This window comes from Coregonus clupeaformis, chromosome 5, assembly GCF_020615455.1.
Source record: "Coregonus clupeaformis isolate EN_2021a chromosome 5, ASM2061545v1, whole genome shotgun sequence".
NCBI lineage: Eukaryota > Metazoa > Chordata > Actinopteri > Salmoniformes > Salmonidae > Coregonus > Coregonus clupeaformis.
This window is the reverse complement of record NC_059196.1, coordinates 37,512,816-37,530,937: the sequence shown is the minus strand read 5'-3', so window position 1 is coordinate 37,530,937 and position 18,122 is coordinate 37,512,816. Positions and strand designations below refer to the sequence as shown.

Below are 18,122 nucleotides of genomic sequence, written 5' to 3'. Positions count from 1 at the left end.
AATTTTCCTTTCTCATGATGCTATCTATTTTTTGAAGTGCATCAGTCCCTCCTGCAGCAAAGCACCCCCACAGCATGATGCTGCCACCCCCGTGCTTCACGGTTGGGATGGTGTTCTTCGGCTTGCAAGCTGTCCCCTTTTTCCTCCAAACATTACGATGGTCATTATGGCCAAACAGTTCTATTTTTGTTTCATCAGACCCGAGGACATTTCTCAAAAAAGTACGATCTTTGTCCCCATGTGCACTTGCAAACCATAGTCTGGCTTTTTTATGACGGTTGTGGAGCAGTGGCTTCTTCCTTGCTGAGCGGCCTTTCAGGTTATGTCGATATAGGACTCGTTTTACTGTGGATATAGATACTTTTGTACCTGTTTCCTCCAGCATCTTTACAAGGTCCTTTGCTGTTGTTCTGGGATTGATTTGCACTTTTCGCACCAAAGTACGTTCATCTCTAGGAGACAGAACACGTCTCCTTCCTGAGCGGTATGACGGCTGCGTGGTCCCATGGTGTTTATACTTGCGTATTATTGTTTGTACAGATGAACGTGGTACCTTCAGTCATTTGGAAATTGCTCCCAAGGATGAACCAGACTTGTGGAGGTCTACAATATATTTTCTGAGTTCTTGGCTGATTTATTTTGATTTTCCATGATGTCAAAGAGGCACTGAGTTTGAAGGTAGGCCTTGAAATACATCCACAGGTACACCTCCAATTGACTCAAATGATGTCAATTAGCCTATCAGAAGCTTCTAAAGCCATGACATCATTTTCTGGAATTTTCCAAGCTGTTTAAAGGCACAGTCGACTTAGTGTATGTAAACTTCTGATCCACTGGAATTGTGATACAGTGAATTATAAGTTAAATAATGTCTGTAAACAATTGTTGGAAAAATTACTTGTGTCATGCACAAAGTAGATGTCCTAACCGACTTGCCAAAACTATAGTTTGTTAACAAGAAATCTGAGTGGTTGAAAAACGAGTTATAATGACTCCAACCTTAGTGTATGCAAACTTCCGACTTCAACTGTATCTAGTAAAGCTGGGATGGGTTTTAAAACCCAAAGGTGTACTAAACCCAAAACATTCAGCTGTCATTTTGGCACCAAGCCCACTAACCCATTTCAACAAAGTTGGCTTTGTAAGAACCAAGTCATTTACAAAAACAAGACATGCACAATTCATTCAGTCTAATATGACAATTAGTTACTATTTCTGTTAATTTTCCACTCTTGTTTAAAATACAAGGTGCACCTTAGTTTTGCGTAAACCATGAAAAATAATATCAATTAAAGAAAACAAACTGAAAACAACATATAAGAGAGTCTTGGTCTGCTGACATATCAAACTGGTGGGCGTGACTATCTTCTCATGTTGACATTCAAAGTGTGTCCGGTGTATTAATGGATGACGCCTCCACAGATATAAAGGCTGGCTGTAATGTTCTGTAGATGGCATAGTTCCTCTCTGTAGGAGGTCCACCAGTGCTGTTGTCCGTACGGTGTGTGTAGAATACACATGTTCACCACGTTACGACCAACTGGACCTTCTAGAGTAGCATGCATGCCAGTGCCACTACAGTTTACAGGTGGTTGGAGTCTTCTGGTGTTCTGGATGTTACAGGCATAGAAATAGAATCGATTCTAAAGATTCTAAATTCTAAAGATATTTCTGTGGTTACAGGCATGATGGGTGAACTGTTGTCAGGGACGGATGGAACACCAGCACACTCCAGTTCCATCTGCAGAAGACAACAATAGAACAGAATAGAAAAGAAAATAAGAAATTACAGAAGAATAGAAGAACACATCAAAAGAGATTGCATAGACATAATGACATACAGATGTAGGATCTACATTTGATCACCTGCATTACAGGAAATGCAAACGTGTAGTGTATTCAAGGTTTAAAAAGGCTTCTAAAGTTTGCAATTTCAAAAAATGTATCAACCCCTACAAAAATGTCCATGAATTATAGTCCACACAATAATTAAAATGTCCTGTTGCTGCAAGATTATTTTCCTGCTGTGAGAAACTGGTCAAGTTAAAATCCTACATCCGTATGAAAATGAGTCTTACTGTTCTGGTAGAGACTTCTACATCTGGGTCACATACTTGTGAGTAAGATGATCTGCAGATATTATTGGAATCTGGGAAAGAACATGAGAGATAGGGAGAAGACAGAAAACACCCTTTACTGTAAACGTAGCTTTTACAACACAACTCTCAACGGGCTATTTTCATTTTTCTTGCATCACTTACAGACAGTGCCAAATACACTATTAATCGTATTTAAATGAAAGGAAAACAATATCCGTTACAAATAAAACAACATTGACCACTGAGGAGGAAACGATGCCGTCCTTTTACTGAATGGTCTAAGTGTGTTTAAAAGCCTCAGGGGAATAGTTAGAGGTGTAATCAGTTTCCATGCATCCATCCTCCTCTTCTGATGACCATTCATTACAATTCAATGAGTGGCCATAAGTACCAACAAGATGGAGGATACAGCCTATAGCACAGTACTCGCAAAACATCACCCGGAAGTGACATACCTCCATCACAGGAAGTGACAGAGGGAGAGGAAGCAGAAGAGCAAACCTGATTGGCTGTTGCGGTTGCAAAGGGAACACTTGTGGCAGAAGAGGTGGCTCCCGACACAGTGGCGGGCGTAGCACCGTGCATCATGGGTACTTTAGGGAGAGAAAGATCACACAGACAAATGAACTGGAGCAGGCCGAGGTGTTGTTGTATTATAAAGGTTACTGGGTACCTCTCCACTTCTAACCACGTACTGTATAAACCTAGTGTGTTGATGTTGACCATTAGTAAATCATTTGTTTCTTTCTATCTATAACTAATGCCATTTATAAAATATTCTAAGTGGACCTTTAGATGAGGTGTTAGCTGACAGTGTAACTGAGGTTTGGGATAAGGGTCAGGATAATGAGTGGGTAAGAGTGGGTTATTACAGCAACAAGCTACAGTGTCTTCAGAAAGTATTCACACCCCTTCACTTTCTCCACATTTTGTTGTGTTACAGCCTGAAATTAAAATGAATTAAATTGAGATTTTGTATCACTGATCTACACATAATACCCTATAATGTCAAAGTGGAATTTTGCTTATTTAAAAAATTCAAAGCTCAAATGTCTTGAGTCAATAAGTATTAAACCCCTTTGTTACGGAAAGCCTAAATAGTTTCAGGAGTAAACATGTGCTTAACAAATTGCATAATAAGTTGCATGGACTCATTCCATGTTCAATAATAGTGGTTAACATGATTTTGTAATTGCTACTCCATCTCTGTACCCCACAGATACAATTATCTGTAAGGTCCCTCAGTCGAGCAGTGAATTTGAAGTACAGATTCAACCACAAAGACCAGGGAGGTGTTTCAAATCCTAGCAAAGAAGGGCACCGATTGCTTGACGTGTTCAAATAAAAAAAACAGACACTGAATATCCCTGTGAGAATGGTGAAGTTATTAATTAGACTTTGGATGGTCTATCAATATACCCAGTCACTACAAAGATACAGGCGTCCTTCCTAACTCAGTTACCTGAGAGGAAGGAATCCGCTCAGAGATTGCATCATGAGGCCAATGGTAATTTTAAAACAGTTACAGAGTTTAGTGGTTGTGATATGAGGAAACTCCACAATACTAACCTAAATGACAAATTGAAAAGAAGGAAGCTTGTACAGAATAAAACATTTCTAAAACATGCATCCCGTTTGCAATGTGGCACTTAAATACTGCAACAAATGAGGCTAAGAAATGAAATTTTTGTCCTGAATACAAAAAGTGTTATGTTTTGGGCAAATCCAACACAACAAGGGGTACAAATACTTTCTGAAGGCACCGCATGTGGCACATCATACGACAGACAAACATTAGCAATGTGACACCATGCGTTCGTACTGCATAGCGAGAGCGGCGACATTCCACAGGGGTGACACACAGGTGAAACAACGGTAACACTTTACTTGACACTCACTTTGTCATAACCTGTCATAATATGGGCATAACACTGTCATGACCCATATATTTACACCTTTTGTGACATTTATTGCGTTACGTTATGGCTGGTTATGACACCTTCATACGAGTAATTTACTCCCCAAAAGATTTCCCTGCCAAGACGTTTCCTTTCGTTTGAAAGTTTGTTTCTTAAATCCTTTGTTGTTGTTGTTGTTGTTGTAATGAATTGTTTACAGTCATTTTTTTTCATTCAATAATATGTAAAAAATACACGTTGACACTGTCATGAAGCATTATGACCATCCTGTGTCACTTTACTTGGGACTAAGAAAATACACTTTCTGACACTGTCATGAAGCATTATGACCATCATAATCACATAAGCCAGATAGGCCTATCACGTACATGCCCTTATGTCAGTCATCAGTCATAAAGAGGGTGTCTTGTCCTGCTCCTGATATCCCAGTCATCAGCAACAGAGCACTGGGTTAGGTGCATGTCTGACATCAATGTGTGCACAATTACAATGATAATTTAATATGGTGAATTTCAGAAAGTTTTATATAACATAAACATATTGCTGACACGTAGGCTATGGTGTAATGGAATGTTTTTGCCTTGTTTTGTGGGTTTTTACACTCTTATGTAGGTTTCAAAATCAGCCATAAAATAACGCAATACATGTCACAACAGGTTATGACCACATTATAACATGTTATGACAAGTTATGTCAGCTGTTATGACGTATTATGACATGGTTATGATCGTGTCATAACGTGTTATGATGCTGTGTGTCAAGTAAAGTGTTACCGAAAGAACTAGCCTACAGTAAAACCACATTCTCATAACATTCTCAAAATGTGCTTCAAAATGACACATACTTAATTCATATTTCGATAACTGTACACATCTCATAACTGAACCACCACCACCACCACCAATAATATGATAATACTACAACTAACCCTGTCTGCAACCCACAGTCCGTCCCAATCCAGTCCAGTCCCACTCTGTCAGGGTATGAAATAGAAGATGAAATGCTCTGTATTTTTACTCCAATCTGTGAATCTAAATGTCAATTAAATGTCATTCTATTACAAATAAATAAAATGTTAAGCACAAATAATGCAACAATATACATTTTTTAACTATGAAAATATTTTTTCCCTGCTGGACAAGGATTGTCTTGATGGTCAAGAATCCCTGCTATGCCTTTGGAAAGTATTCAGACCCCTTGACTTTTTCCACATTTTGTTAGGTTACATTCTTAATTTAAAATTAATTACATTGTTTTTTCCCCCTCATCAATCTACACATAATTCCCCATAATGACAAAGCAAAAACTGTTTTTTAGAAATGTTTGCTAATAAAAAAAAATTAAAAATTAAAAACGGAAATATCACATTTACATAAGTATTCAGACCCTTTACTCAGTACTTTGTTAAAGCAACTTCGGCAGCGTTTACAGCCTTGAGTCTTCTTGGGTATGACGCTACAAGCTTGGCACAGCTGTATTTGGGGAGTTTCTCTCTGTCAGGTTGGATGGGGAGCGTTGATGCACAGCTATTTTCAGGTGTCTCCAGAGATGTTCGATCGGGTTCAAGTCCGGGCTCTGGCTGGGCCACTCAAGGACATTCAGAGACTTGTCCCGAAGCCACTCCTGCGTTGTCTTGGCTGTGTGCTTAGGGTCGTGTTGGAATGTGAACCTTCTCCCCAGTCTGAGGTCCTGAGTGCTCTGGAGCAGGTTTTCATCAAGGATCTCTCTGTACTTTGCTCCGTTCATCTTTCCCTCGATCCTGACTAGTCTCCCAGTCCCTGCCACTGGAAAATATCCCCACAGCATGAAGCTGCCGCCACCATGCTTCACCTTAGGGATTGTGCCAGGTTTCCTCCAGACGTGACGCTTGGCATTCAGGGCAAAGAGTTCAATCTTGGTTTCATCAGACCAGAGAATCTTGTTTCTTATGGTCTAAGAGTCTTTAGCTGCCTTTTGGCAAACTCCAAGAGGGCTGTCATGTGCCTTTTACTGAGGAGTGGCATCCGTCTGGCACTCTACCATAAAGGCCTAATTGGTGGAGTGCTGCAGAGATGGTTGTCCTTCTGGAAGTTTCTCCCATCTCCACAGAGGAACTCTAGAGCTCTGTCAGAGTGACCATCGGGTTCTTGGTCACCTCCTTGACCAAGGCCCTTCTCCCCTGATTGCTCAGTTTTGCAAGGGGGCCAGCTCTAGAAAGAGTCTTGGTGGTTCCAAACTTCTTCCATTTAAGAATGAAGGCTGAAGAAATGTTTTGGTACCCTTCCCCAGATCTGTGCCGCGACACAATCCTGTCTAGGAGCTCTACGGACAATTCCTTCCACCTCATGGCTTGGTTTTTGCTCTGACATGCACTGTCAACTGTGGGACCTTATATAGACAGGGGTGTGCCTTTCCAAACCATGTCCAGTCAGTTGAATTTACCACAGGTGGACTCCAATCAAGTTGTAGAAACATCTCAACGATGATCAACGGAAACAGGATGCACCTGAGCTAAATTTCGAGTCTCATAGCAAAGGGTCTGAATACTTATGTAAATAGGTATTTCTGTAATCTGTTTTCACTTTGCCATTATGGGGTACCGTGTGTAGATTGCTGAGGAAATTGTTTTATTTAATCAATTTTAGAATAAGGCTGTAACATAACAAAATGTTGAAAAGGTCAAGGGTCTGAATAGTTTCCAAAGGATGACAGCAGTTAACAGAGTGCTACATTTACATTTTAGTCATTTAGCAGACGCTCTTATGCAGAGCGACTTACAGTTAGTGAGTGCAGACATAATTTTTTTATACTGGCCCCCGGTGGGAATCGAACCCACAACCCTGGCGTTGCAAACGCCATGCTCTACCAACTGAGCTACATCCCTGCCGGCCATTCCCTCCCCTGGACGACTTGTGTGCCGCCCCATAGGTCTCCCGGTCGCGGCCGGCTACGACAGAGCCTGGATTCAAACCAGTATCTCTAGAGGCACAGCTAGCACTGCGATGCAGTGCCTTAGACCACTGCGCCACTCGGGAGAACTGCTACAACACATCTCAGTTGTTCACCGAAACGTCCTATCCGTGCCACTTTTCCATCATCAGGCAACGCCTGGCCAAGTGACAACTAAATCCTTCGTACTGTGTTGCTTTCATTGTGGACAGAAGATGGGGAAGATATTCACATTGAAATATTTGTATTAACGTGTTAATAAAAAAAAAAAATTTTCTTATTATCTTATGTAAGCTGCACTGCAAAAGGAACACCTACATGAGAATGCTATTCATTGACTACAGCTCAGTGTCCAACACCATAGTGCCCTCAAAGCTCATCACTAAGCTAAGGATCCTGGGACTAAACACCTCCCTCTGCAACTGGATCCTGGACTTCCTGATGGGCCGCCCCCAAGTGGTAAGGGTAGGCAACAACACATCCGCCACGCTGATCCTCAACACGGGGGCCACTCAGGGGTGCGTGCTTAGTCCCCTCCTGTACTCCCTGTTCACCCATGACTGCATGGCCAAGCATGACTCCAACACCATCATTAAGTTTGCTGATGCCACAACGGTGGTAGGACTTATCACCAACAACGATGAGACAGCCAATAGGGAGGAGGTCAGACACCTGGCAGTGCGGTGCCAGGACAACAACGTCTCCCTCAACGTGAGCAAGACAAAGGAGATGATCGTGGACTACAGGAAAAGGAGGGCCGAACACGCCCCCATTCACATCGACGGTGCTGTAGTGGAGCGGGTCGAGAGTTTCAAGTTCCTTGGTGTCCACATCACCAACAAACTATTATGGTCCAAACACACCAAGAAAGTCGTGAAGATTGCCTTTTCCCCTCAGCAGACTGAAAACATTTTGGCATGGGTCCCAAGATCCTCAAAAAGTTCTACAGCTGCACCATTGAGAGCATCCTGACTGGTTGCATCACCGCCTGGTATGGCAACTGCTCGGCATCTGACCGTAAGAAGCTACAAAGGGTAGTGCGTACGGCCCAGTACATCACAGTCATAGACTGTTCTCTCTGCAACCGCACGGCAAGCGGTACCGGAGTGCCAAGTCTGGGTCCAAAAGGCTCCTTAACAGCTTCTACCCCCAAGTCCTAAGTCGGCTGAACAATTAATCAATTGCCCCCCCTTTTACTCTGCTGCTACTCGCTGTTTATTATTTGTGCATAGTCACTTTACCCCTACCTACATGTACAAATTACCTCGACTAACCTGTACCCCTGCACATTTACTCAGTACCGGTACCCCCTGAATATAGCCTCAATATTGTCATTTTATTGTGTTACTTTTTATTTATTTTTTACTTGAGTTTATTTAGTAAATATATTCTTAACTCTATTTTCGTAAAACTGCATTGTTGGTTAAGGACTTGTAAGTAAGCATTTCACAGTAAGGTCTACACCTGTTGTATTCGGCGCATGTGACAAATAAAATGTGATTTGATTTGATTCAGTTTTCTTTATTGTAAACTGCCCAAGTGCAGCATTGTGGCACATGTATTTGTATGTGTAAATAAAACCTATCTATCTATCTATCTATCTATCTATCTATCTATCTATCTATCTATCTATCTATCTATCTATCTATCTATCTATCTATCTATCTATCTATCTATCTATCTATCTATCTATCTATCTATCTATCTATCTATCTATCTATCTATCTATCTATCTATCTATCTATCTATCTATCTATCTATCTATCTATCTATCTATCTATCTATCTATCTATCTATCTATCTATCTATCTATCTATCTATCTATCTATCTATCTATCTATCTATCTATCTATCTATCTATCTATCTATCTATCTATCTATCTATCTATCTATCTATCTATCTATCTATCTATCTATCTATCTATCTATCTATCTATCTATCTATCTATCTATCTATCTATCTATCTATCTATCTATCTATCTATCTATCTATCTATCTATCTATCTATCTATCTATCTATCTATCTATCTATCTATCTATCTATCTATCTATCTATCTATCTATCTATCTATCTATCTATCTATCTATCTATCTATCTATCTATCTATCTATCTATCTATCTATCTATCTATCTAGCTGTGAAGGGATGGAGACGAGGATATGAAGCTACTTTGGACTATTGAGAGGCCCTCTTTGTCTCAGAGTGGAAAATGGTCACCCTGACTACTTGAGATGTAGTGTGAGGGACTGAAAAAGCTTAAGGTAATCAGGAAGGAAAGCTGGCACCTACCAACACTTGTTGCAGGTGTCATGCACAATATCGAGCCTGCCCATCATGCATTGCAACAGGAAGATGATTGGAAAGGGAGATGGAGAGAAGAAATCAACAACCCATTACAAGACAGTGTCCATAGAGGTAGAGAGAGTTGTTATGGTTACAGAGTATACAGTACATTAAAACACATCACACAGGTGATACATCAACCACCATGCAGTGAATCAAGACATATTTACAGTGGGGGAAAAAAGTATTTAGTCAGCCACCAATTGTGCAAGTTCTCCCACTTAAAAAGATGAGAGAGGCCTGTAATTTTCATCATAGGTACACGTCAACTATGACAGACAAAATGAGGGAAAAAAATCCAGAAAATCCATTGTAGGATTTTTTATGAATTTATTTGCAAATTATGGTGGAAAATAAGTATTTGGTCACCTACAAACAAGCAAGATTTCTGGCTCTCACAGACCTGTAACTTCTTCTTTAAGAGGCTCCTCTGTCCTCCACTCGTTACCTGTATTAATGGCACCTGTTTGAACTTGTTATCAGTATAAAAGACACCTGTCCACAACCTCAAACAGTCACACTCCAAACTCCACTATGGCCAAGACCAAAGAGCTGTCAAAGGACACCAGAAACAAAATTGTAGACCTGTACCAGGCTGGGAAGACTGAATCTGCAAAAGGTAAGCAGCTTGGTTTGAAGAAATCAACTGTGTGAGTAATTATTAGGAAATGGAAGACATACAAGACCACTGATAATCTCCCTCGATCTGGGGCTCAACGCAAGATCTCACCCCGTGGGGTCAAAATGATCACAAGAACGGTGAGCAAAAATCCCAGAATCACATGGGGGGACCTAGTGAATGACCTGCAGAGAGCTGGGACCAAAGTAACAAAGCCTACCATCAGTAACACACTACGCCGCCAGGGACTCAAATCCTGCAGTGCCAGACGTGTCCCCCTGCTTAAGCCAGTACATGTCCAGGCCCGTCTGAAGTTTGCTAGAGTGCATTTGGATGATCCAGAAGAGGATTGGGAGAATGTCATATGGTCAGATGAAACCAAAATACAACTTTTTGGTAAAAACTCAACTCGTCGTGTTTGGAGGACAAAGAATGCTGAGTTGCATCCAAAGAACACCATACCTACTGTGAAGCATGGGGGGTGGAAACATCATGCTTTGGGGCTGTTTCTGCAAAGGGACCAGGACGACTGATCCGTGTAAAGAAAGAATGAATGGGGCCATGTATCGTGAGACTTTGAGTGAAAACCTCCTTCCATCAGCAAAGGCATTGAAGATGAAACGTGGCTGGGTCTTTCAGCATGACAATGATCCCAAACACACCGCCCGGGCAACGAAGGAGTGGCTTCGTAAGAAGCATTTCAAGGTCCTGGAGTGGCCTAGCCAGTCTCCAGATCTCAACCCCATAGAAAGTCTTTGGAGGGAGTTTGCCCAGCGACAGCCCCAAAACATCACTGCTCTAGAGGAGATCTGCATGGAGGAATGGGCCAAAATACCATCAACAGTGTGTGAAAACCTTGTGAACAGCAAACGTTTGACCTGTGTCATTGCCAAGAAAGGGTATATAACACAGTATTGAGAAACTTTTGTTATTGACCAAATACTTATTTTCCACCATAATTTGCAAATAAATTCATAAAAAATCCTACAAGGTGATTTTCTGGATTAATTTTTTCTAATTGTGTCTGTCATAGTTGACGTGTACCTATGAAGAAAATTACAGGCCTCTCTCATCTTTTTAAGTGGGAGAACTTGCACAATTGGTGGCTGACTAAATACTTGTTTTCCCCACTGTAACTTGTATCAATCATAATCATTACTGTTAACATTTTTATTTAACTAGGCAAGTCAGTTAAGAACAAAATCTTATCTACAATGATGGCCCACGCCAGCCAAACCTGGGCCAATTGTGCACCGCCCTATGGGACTCCCGATCACAACCAGATTGTGATACAGCCTGGAATTGAACCAGGGTCTGTAGTGATGCCTCTAGCACTGAGATGCAGTGCCTTAGACCGCTGCGCCACTTTGGAGCCTGGGAATAACATTGTTCACTCTTTAAAACGCTATTGGTCACTCTTCAAAACACTATTGACAAGACCTAGGTTTTAGCACCAGTCGTCCAGAGTGAAAAGGATGACCAGTGCTGAAAAGTCTTAAAAAGGTGAATGACCAGTCACATCAGCCAATAACTTTCCAATATCAATTACGTGCCAGGGCAAATAGGAAACTGGCAATCTTGTAATACTCCTCCTAGTAATGTAAAGGTTGTTGGCCCAGAGTGGTTATGGAAGAGCTGCCTCCAGTTCTCTCAGTGTGGACTTGGACTACTGTGGCTTGACAGCATGGATGGACTGAGAACAAAAATCGGCCTGGTTACTTCTAAAACTCTGGCCCATTTCTTTCTTCGAGGCCCCCACACCAGCCAACTTTTAACTTGAGGCTTCCATTGTTAGCCAAATGAGGATCATTCTGTTCCAAAACCCCAATTTACACAGGCCCACTAGATTAAAAATGGACCAGCCCATCTGGCATTTGCCAGAACTGTCCGATAGCCTGCCAGTGCGTCTCTGTCTGACAGTCCAGTACTGGGAGGGGAGGTGTAGACTAGAGGATCTGAGCAGCAGTGACACTCACTGGACCCAAGCTATTTTTACATAACAGGACTGTGAGAGGACTGTGAGACAGTTTAAGATGACTTTGCTGTGGTCGGACCAGGGTGGTGCCAGTGCTGTCAGACTGGTGTATGTGGGTCAGACCAGGGTGGTGCCAGTGTTCTGGTGTATGTGGGTCAGACCAGGGTGGTGCCAGTGTTCTGGTGTATGTGGGTTGGACCATGGTGGTGCCAGTGTTCTGGTATATGTGGGTCGGACCATGGTGGTGCCAGTATTCTGGTGTATGTGGGTCAGACCAGGGTGGTGCCAGTGTTCTGGTGTATGTGGATCAGACCATGGTGGTGCCAGTGTTCTGGTGTATGTGGGTCGGACCATGGTGGTGCCAGTGTTCTGGTGTATGTGGGTCGGACCAGGGTGGTGCCAGTTTCTGGTGTATGTGGGTCAGACCAGGGTGGTGCCAGTGTTCTGGTGTATGTGGGTCGGACCAGGGTGGTGCCAGTGTTCTGGTGTATGTGGGTCGGACCAGGGTGGTGCCAGTGTTCTGGTGTATGTGTGTGTTTGTTTGTGTTAGTGTTTCACCTTATCATTGTATTCAGAGGGAGACTGCAACATGAAAGTCCAGTCAGCACTATGTGTGCTGTAAAGGCCCGAAGCCAGAGGTTTTATGGGTAAGGAGCCCGAAGCCAGAGGTTTTATGGGTAAGGAGCCTGAAGCCAGAGGTTTTATGGGTAAGGAGCCTGAAGCCAGAGTTTTTATGGGTAAGGAGCCTGAAGCCAGAGGTTTTATGGGTAAGGAGCCTGAATCCAGAGGTTTTACGGGTAAGGAACCTAAAGCCAGAGGTTTTACGGTAAAGGAGCCTGAAGCCAGAGGTTTCACGGGTAAGGAGCCTGAAGCCAGAGGTTTTATGGGTAAGGAGCCTGAAGACAGAGGTTTTATGGGTAAGGAGCCTAGAACCAGAGGTTTTATGGGTAAGGAGCCTGAAGCCAATGGTTTTATGGGTAAGGAGCCAGAAGCCAAAGGTTTTATGGGTAAGGATTTGGGTTTGTGAATGGTGGTCAGCAGTATCAGACTTAACTTCAGGGGTCGTGGCGAGTTGAGAGGTGAAAGGTGAGAGGTCAAGGCATACCTGATGGGAAGAACTGCTGCTGAAACTGCATGTTGGCCAGGGCCTGTTGGTACTGGAACATTCCAGCGGCGTTGAACATGGCGGTGGCACCGTTGGCTTTCTCAAGTGTGGGTCTCTTTGGTAATGGAGGTAAAACAGGTGAAAGCCCCTGATAGAGGGACCCGATAGAGGAGAAAACACAAAACAAAAGGATGGAAGGATCGCGGTGGGGGGAGAGGGGGGTAGTAGTGGATTCAAAGACAGAGAGAAGAAAACATTTCATTAGAAGACAAAGGCATCTCCAAGTAGCAATCATTTTGATCCAAAAAATCAGCAAGTCCTTTTAAAGCAAGCGGTGGTCTATGTAACATTAGTCCTTCCAAAGCAAGCAGTGGTCTATGTAACATTAGTCCTTCTAAAGCAAGCAGTGGTCTATGTAACATTAGTCCTTCTAAAGCGAGCAGTGGTCTATGTAACATTAGTCCTTCTAAAGCGAGCAGTGGTCTATGTAACACTAGTCCTATAGCAAAACAGTGGTCTGTTACTCTACTCCTTCTAAAGCAAGACATTGGTACTGGTCTATGAATTGTGATAACTAGTGATAACAATAAAAGTAGTTACCACCATACAGACAATATACACAGAAATAGTATGTACTGTAAAGTATGAATAATGCAAAAATAAACAGTGTTGTAAAGTACTTAAGTAAAAATACTTTAAAGTACTACTTAAGTAATTTTTTGGGGTATCTGTACTATTTCTATTTTTGACAACTTTTACTTCTACTTCACTACAATCCTAAAGAAAATAATGTACTTTTTACTCCATACGTTGTCCCTGACACCCAAAAGTACTCGTTACATTTTGACAGGAAAATGACCCAATTCACACACTTATCAAGAGAACATCCCTGGTCATCCCTACAGCCTCTGATCTGGCGGACTCACTAAACACAAATGCTTGGTTTGTAAATGATGTCTGAGTGTTGGAGTGTTCCCCTGGATATCCATCAATAAAAAAAAAAAGATCAAATGGTGCCGTCTGTTTTCTTAATATAAGGAATTTTAAATGATTTATACTTGTACTTTTACTTTTAATACTTAACTACAATTTAGCAATTCCAATTACTTGTGATACTTAAGTATATTTAAAACCAAATACTTTTAGACTTTTACTCAAGTAATATTTTACTGGGTGATTTTCACTTTTACTTGAGTCATTTTCTATTAGGGTATCTTAACTTTTACTCAAGTATGACAATTTAGTACTTTTTCCACCACTACAAATAAACAAGTTATTATAACACATAATTGATAACATATTACGAGCGCTACAAAATAATGATACTAATAATTGTACTAGTAATAAGGAGTCAACAGAAATGATGTTAACAGAGAAAAGATGCACTGCCAGCTCCATGATTAGCAGTAGAAGCCTTGTTGCCAGCTCCATGATTAACAGTAGAAGCCTTGTTGCCAGCTCCATGATTAACAGTAGAAGCCTTGTTGCCAGCTCCATGATTAACAGGAGAAGCCTTGTTGCTAGCTCCATGATTAACAGTAGAAGCCTTGTTGCCAGCTCCATGATTAACAGTAGAAGCCTTGTTGCTAGCTCCATGATTAACAGTAGAAGCCTTGTTGCTAGCTCCATGATTAACAGTAGAAGCCTTGTTGCCAGCTCCATGATTAACAGTAGAAGCCTTGTTGCCAGCTCCATGATTAACAGGAGAAGCCTTGTTGCTAGCTCCATGATTAACAGTAGAAGCCTTGTTGCTAGCTCCATGATTAACAGTAGAAGCCTTGTTGCTAGCTCCATGATTAACAGGAGAAGCCTTGTTGCCAGCTCCATGATTAACAGGAGAAGCCTTGTTGCTAGCTCCATGATTAACAGGAGAAGCCTTGTTGCTAGCTCCATGAATAACAGGAGAAGCCTTGTTGCCACCTCCATGATTAACAGTAGAAGCCTTGTTGCTAGCTCCATGATTAACAGGAGAAGCCTTGTTGCTAGCTCCATGATTAACAGTAGAAGCCTTGTTGCTAGCTCCATGATTAACAGTAGAAGCCTTGTTGCCAGCTCCATGATTAACAGTAGAAGCCTTGTTGCCAGCTCCATGATTAACAGTAGAAGCCTTGTTGCCAGCTCCATGATTAACAGTAGAAGCCTTGTTGCTAGCTCCATGATTAACAGTAGAAGCCTTGTTGCTAGCTCCATGATTAACAGTAGAAGCCTTGTTGCTAGCTCCATGATTAACAGTAGAAGCCTTGTTGCTAGCTCCATGATTAACAGTAGAAGCCCTGTTGCTAGTTCCATGATTAACAGTAGAAGCCTTGTTGCTAGCTCCATGATTAACAGTAGAAGCCTTGTTGCTAGCTCCAAGATTAACAGTAGAAGCCTTGTTGCCAGCTCCATGATTAACAGTAGAAGCCTTGTTGCTAGCTCCATGATTAACAGTAGAAGCCTTGTTGCTAGCTCCATGATTAACAGTAGAAGCCTTGTTGCTAACTCCATGATTAACAGTAGAAGCCTTGTTGCCAGCTCCATGATTAACAGTAGAAGCCCTGTTGCTAGCTCCATGATTAACAGTAGAAGCCTTGTTGCTAGCTCCATGATTAACAGTAGAAGCCTTGTTGCTAGCTCCATGATTAACAGTAGAAGCCTTGTTGCCAGCTCCATGATTAACAGTAGAAGCCCTGTTGCTAGCTCCATGATTAACAGTAGAAGCCTTGTTGCTAGCTCCATGATTAACAGTAGAAGCCTTGTTGCTAGCTCCATGATTAACAGTAGAAGCCTTGTTGCTAGCTCCATGATTAACAGTAGAAGCCTTGTTGCTAGCTCCATGATTAACAGTAGAAGCCTTGTTGCTAGCTCCATGATTAACAGTAGAAGCCCTGTTGCTAGCTCCATGATTAACAGTAGAAGCCCTGTTGCTAGCTCCATGATTAACAGGAGAAGCCTTGTTGCTAGCTCCATGATTAACAGTAGAAGCCTTGTTGCTAGCTCCATGATTAACAGTAGAAGCCCTGTTGCTAGCTCCATGATTAACAGTAGAAGCCCTGTTGCTAGCTCCATGATTAACAGTAGAAGCCTTGTTGCTAGCTCCATGATTAACAGTAGAAGCCTTGTTGCCAGCTCCATGATTAACAGTAGAAGCCCTGTTGCCAGCTCCATGATTAACAGTAGAAGCCTTGTTGCTAGCTCCATGATTAACAGTAGAAGCCCTGTTGCCAGCTCCATGATTAACAGTAGAAGCCTTGTTGCTAGCTCCATGATTAACAGTAGAAGCCTTGTTGCTAGCTCCATGATTAACAGTAGAAGCCTTGTTGCTAGCTCCATGATTAACAGTAGAAGCCCTGTTGCTAGCTCCATGATTAACAGTAGAAGCCCTGTTCATTCTGAAGTCCCTCTACATACCCACACATGCAAAACTGGAAATAATAAGAAAATATATCATAATCATGCAATATATTTATACTTGAATACTACTGAATAGACACTAATCATGCTTTTAACTACTGCATTAATTAAATTAACTCCAGATAGACATTCAAGCCATGTTATAAATAATGAATAAACTAGCAGGGATGAACTGACTGTAGACAGTATTCTAATACAGCTTCTTAGGCCCTGTGCGTGTTTTGCCAATTCCGCCTCATTCCCTTGTTGACGGAACGGTAATGTATAGGGATATTTAGGTGAATTAACTGGGTACCATTTTACCCCAATCAATTCATCACCCCATCAATGAAAGCGTTTAGTAAACAGTAATGCCACAATCAATTCATCACCGCATCAATGAAAGGGTTAGTAAACAGTAACTAATTGGGAAGTATTTAGTTAGAATCTAGTATAACAGAGCTGCATGCCAAGCTAAAAGGTGAAAGGTCATAGTACCAGGTCAAAGGTTGCGTCGAGGGGTCGCTTCAGTGATTTGACAGCCGACTGAGTCTTAATTAGCAGGCAGCGAGCACATGATGGCAATGGGCCAATGGGGTTCAAGCGCATTAACATAAACCAGCAAGCAGAGGTGCATCATGGGGGCAGCAGTGTAGTTTGGGTTGGTGAGAAAAACAACAACAACAAAACAAAAAACAAACAAACAAAAAACAAATCATTGGAATGCAATATACAACAAACAACAGGTCTATGGCCTTGACATTATTAATGGTTGTAGGGTTGTTACTGTAAACACTATGGCCTTGACATCATTAATGACTGTATGGTTGTTACTGTAAACACTATGGCCTTGACATCTTTCATGGTTGTAGGGTTGTTACTGTAAATACTATGGCCTTGACATCATTCATGGTTGTAGGGTTGTTACTGTAAACACTATGGCCTTGACATCATTAATGGTTGTAGTGTTGTTACTGTAAACACTATGGCCTTGACATCATTAATGGTTGTAGGGTTATTAATGTAAACACTATGGCCTTGACATCATTAATGGTTTTAGGGTTGTTACTGTAAACACTATGGCCTTGACATCATTAATGACTGTATGGTTGTTACTGTAAACACTATTGCCTTGACATTATTAATGGCTGTAAGGTTATTACTGTAAACACCATGGCCTTGACATCATTAATGGCTGTATGGTTGTTACTGTAAACACCATGGCCTTGACATCATTAATGGTTGTAGGGTTATTACTGTAAACACCATGGCCTTGACATCATTAATGGCTGTATGGTTGTTAGTGTAAACACCATGGCCTTGACATCATTGATGGTTGTAGGGTTATTACTGTAAACACTATGGCCTTGACATCATTAATGACTGTATGGTTGTTACTGTAAACACCATGGCCTTGACATCATTAATGACTGTATGGTTGTTACTGTAAACACTAATGCCTTCACATCATTAATGGTTGTAGTGTTGTTACTGTAAACACAATTGATTCACATCATTAATGGTTGTAATAATATTACTGTAAACACTATGACTTTAACATCATTAATGGTTGTAGGGTTATTACTGTAAACACTATGGCCTTGACATCATTAATGGTTGTAGGGTTGTTACTGTAAACACTATGGCCTTGACATCATTAATGGTTGTAGGGTTGTTACTGTAAACACTCTGGCCTTGACATCATTAATGGTTGTAGGGTTGTTACTGTAAACACTATGGCCTTGACATCATTAATGGTT

At 41.5% G+C, this 18,122-nt stretch overlaps 1 protein-coding gene across 4 annotated transcripts in view; it reads right to left on the bottom strand.

Moving 5' to 3' along the window:
* Window positions 1-977: 977 nt before the first annotated feature.
* LOC121566847 (muscleblind-like protein 1) overlaps window positions 978-18,122 on the bottom strand; it is a 122,086-nt gene continuing 104,941 nt past the window's right edge. Inside the window, exons 5-11 of one of the 4 annotated variants that reach the window (XM_045214296.1) lie at window positions 16,861-16,914; window positions 12,991-13,138; window positions 9,238-9,273; window positions 4,947-4,991; window positions 2,601-2,692; window positions 2,079-2,149; window positions 978-1,741 (exon numbers count right to left, since the gene is read on the bottom strand). In XM_045214296.1, coding sequence (XP_045070231.1) covers window positions 2,096-2,149; window positions 2,601-2,692; window positions 4,947-4,991; window positions 9,238-9,273; window positions 12,991-13,138; window positions 16,861-16,914 — 429 coding nt within the window. In that variant the 3' untranslated portion in view covers window positions 978-1,741; window positions 2,079-2,095. Of the gene's footprint in view, window positions 1,742-2,078; window positions 2,150-2,600; window positions 2,693-4,946; window positions 4,992-9,237; window positions 9,274-12,990; window positions 13,139-16,598; window positions 16,915-18,122 lie in introns of those variants that run through there. The other 3 variants (XM_045214278.1, XM_045214282.1, XM_045214287.1) reach the window with 3 other exon arrangements.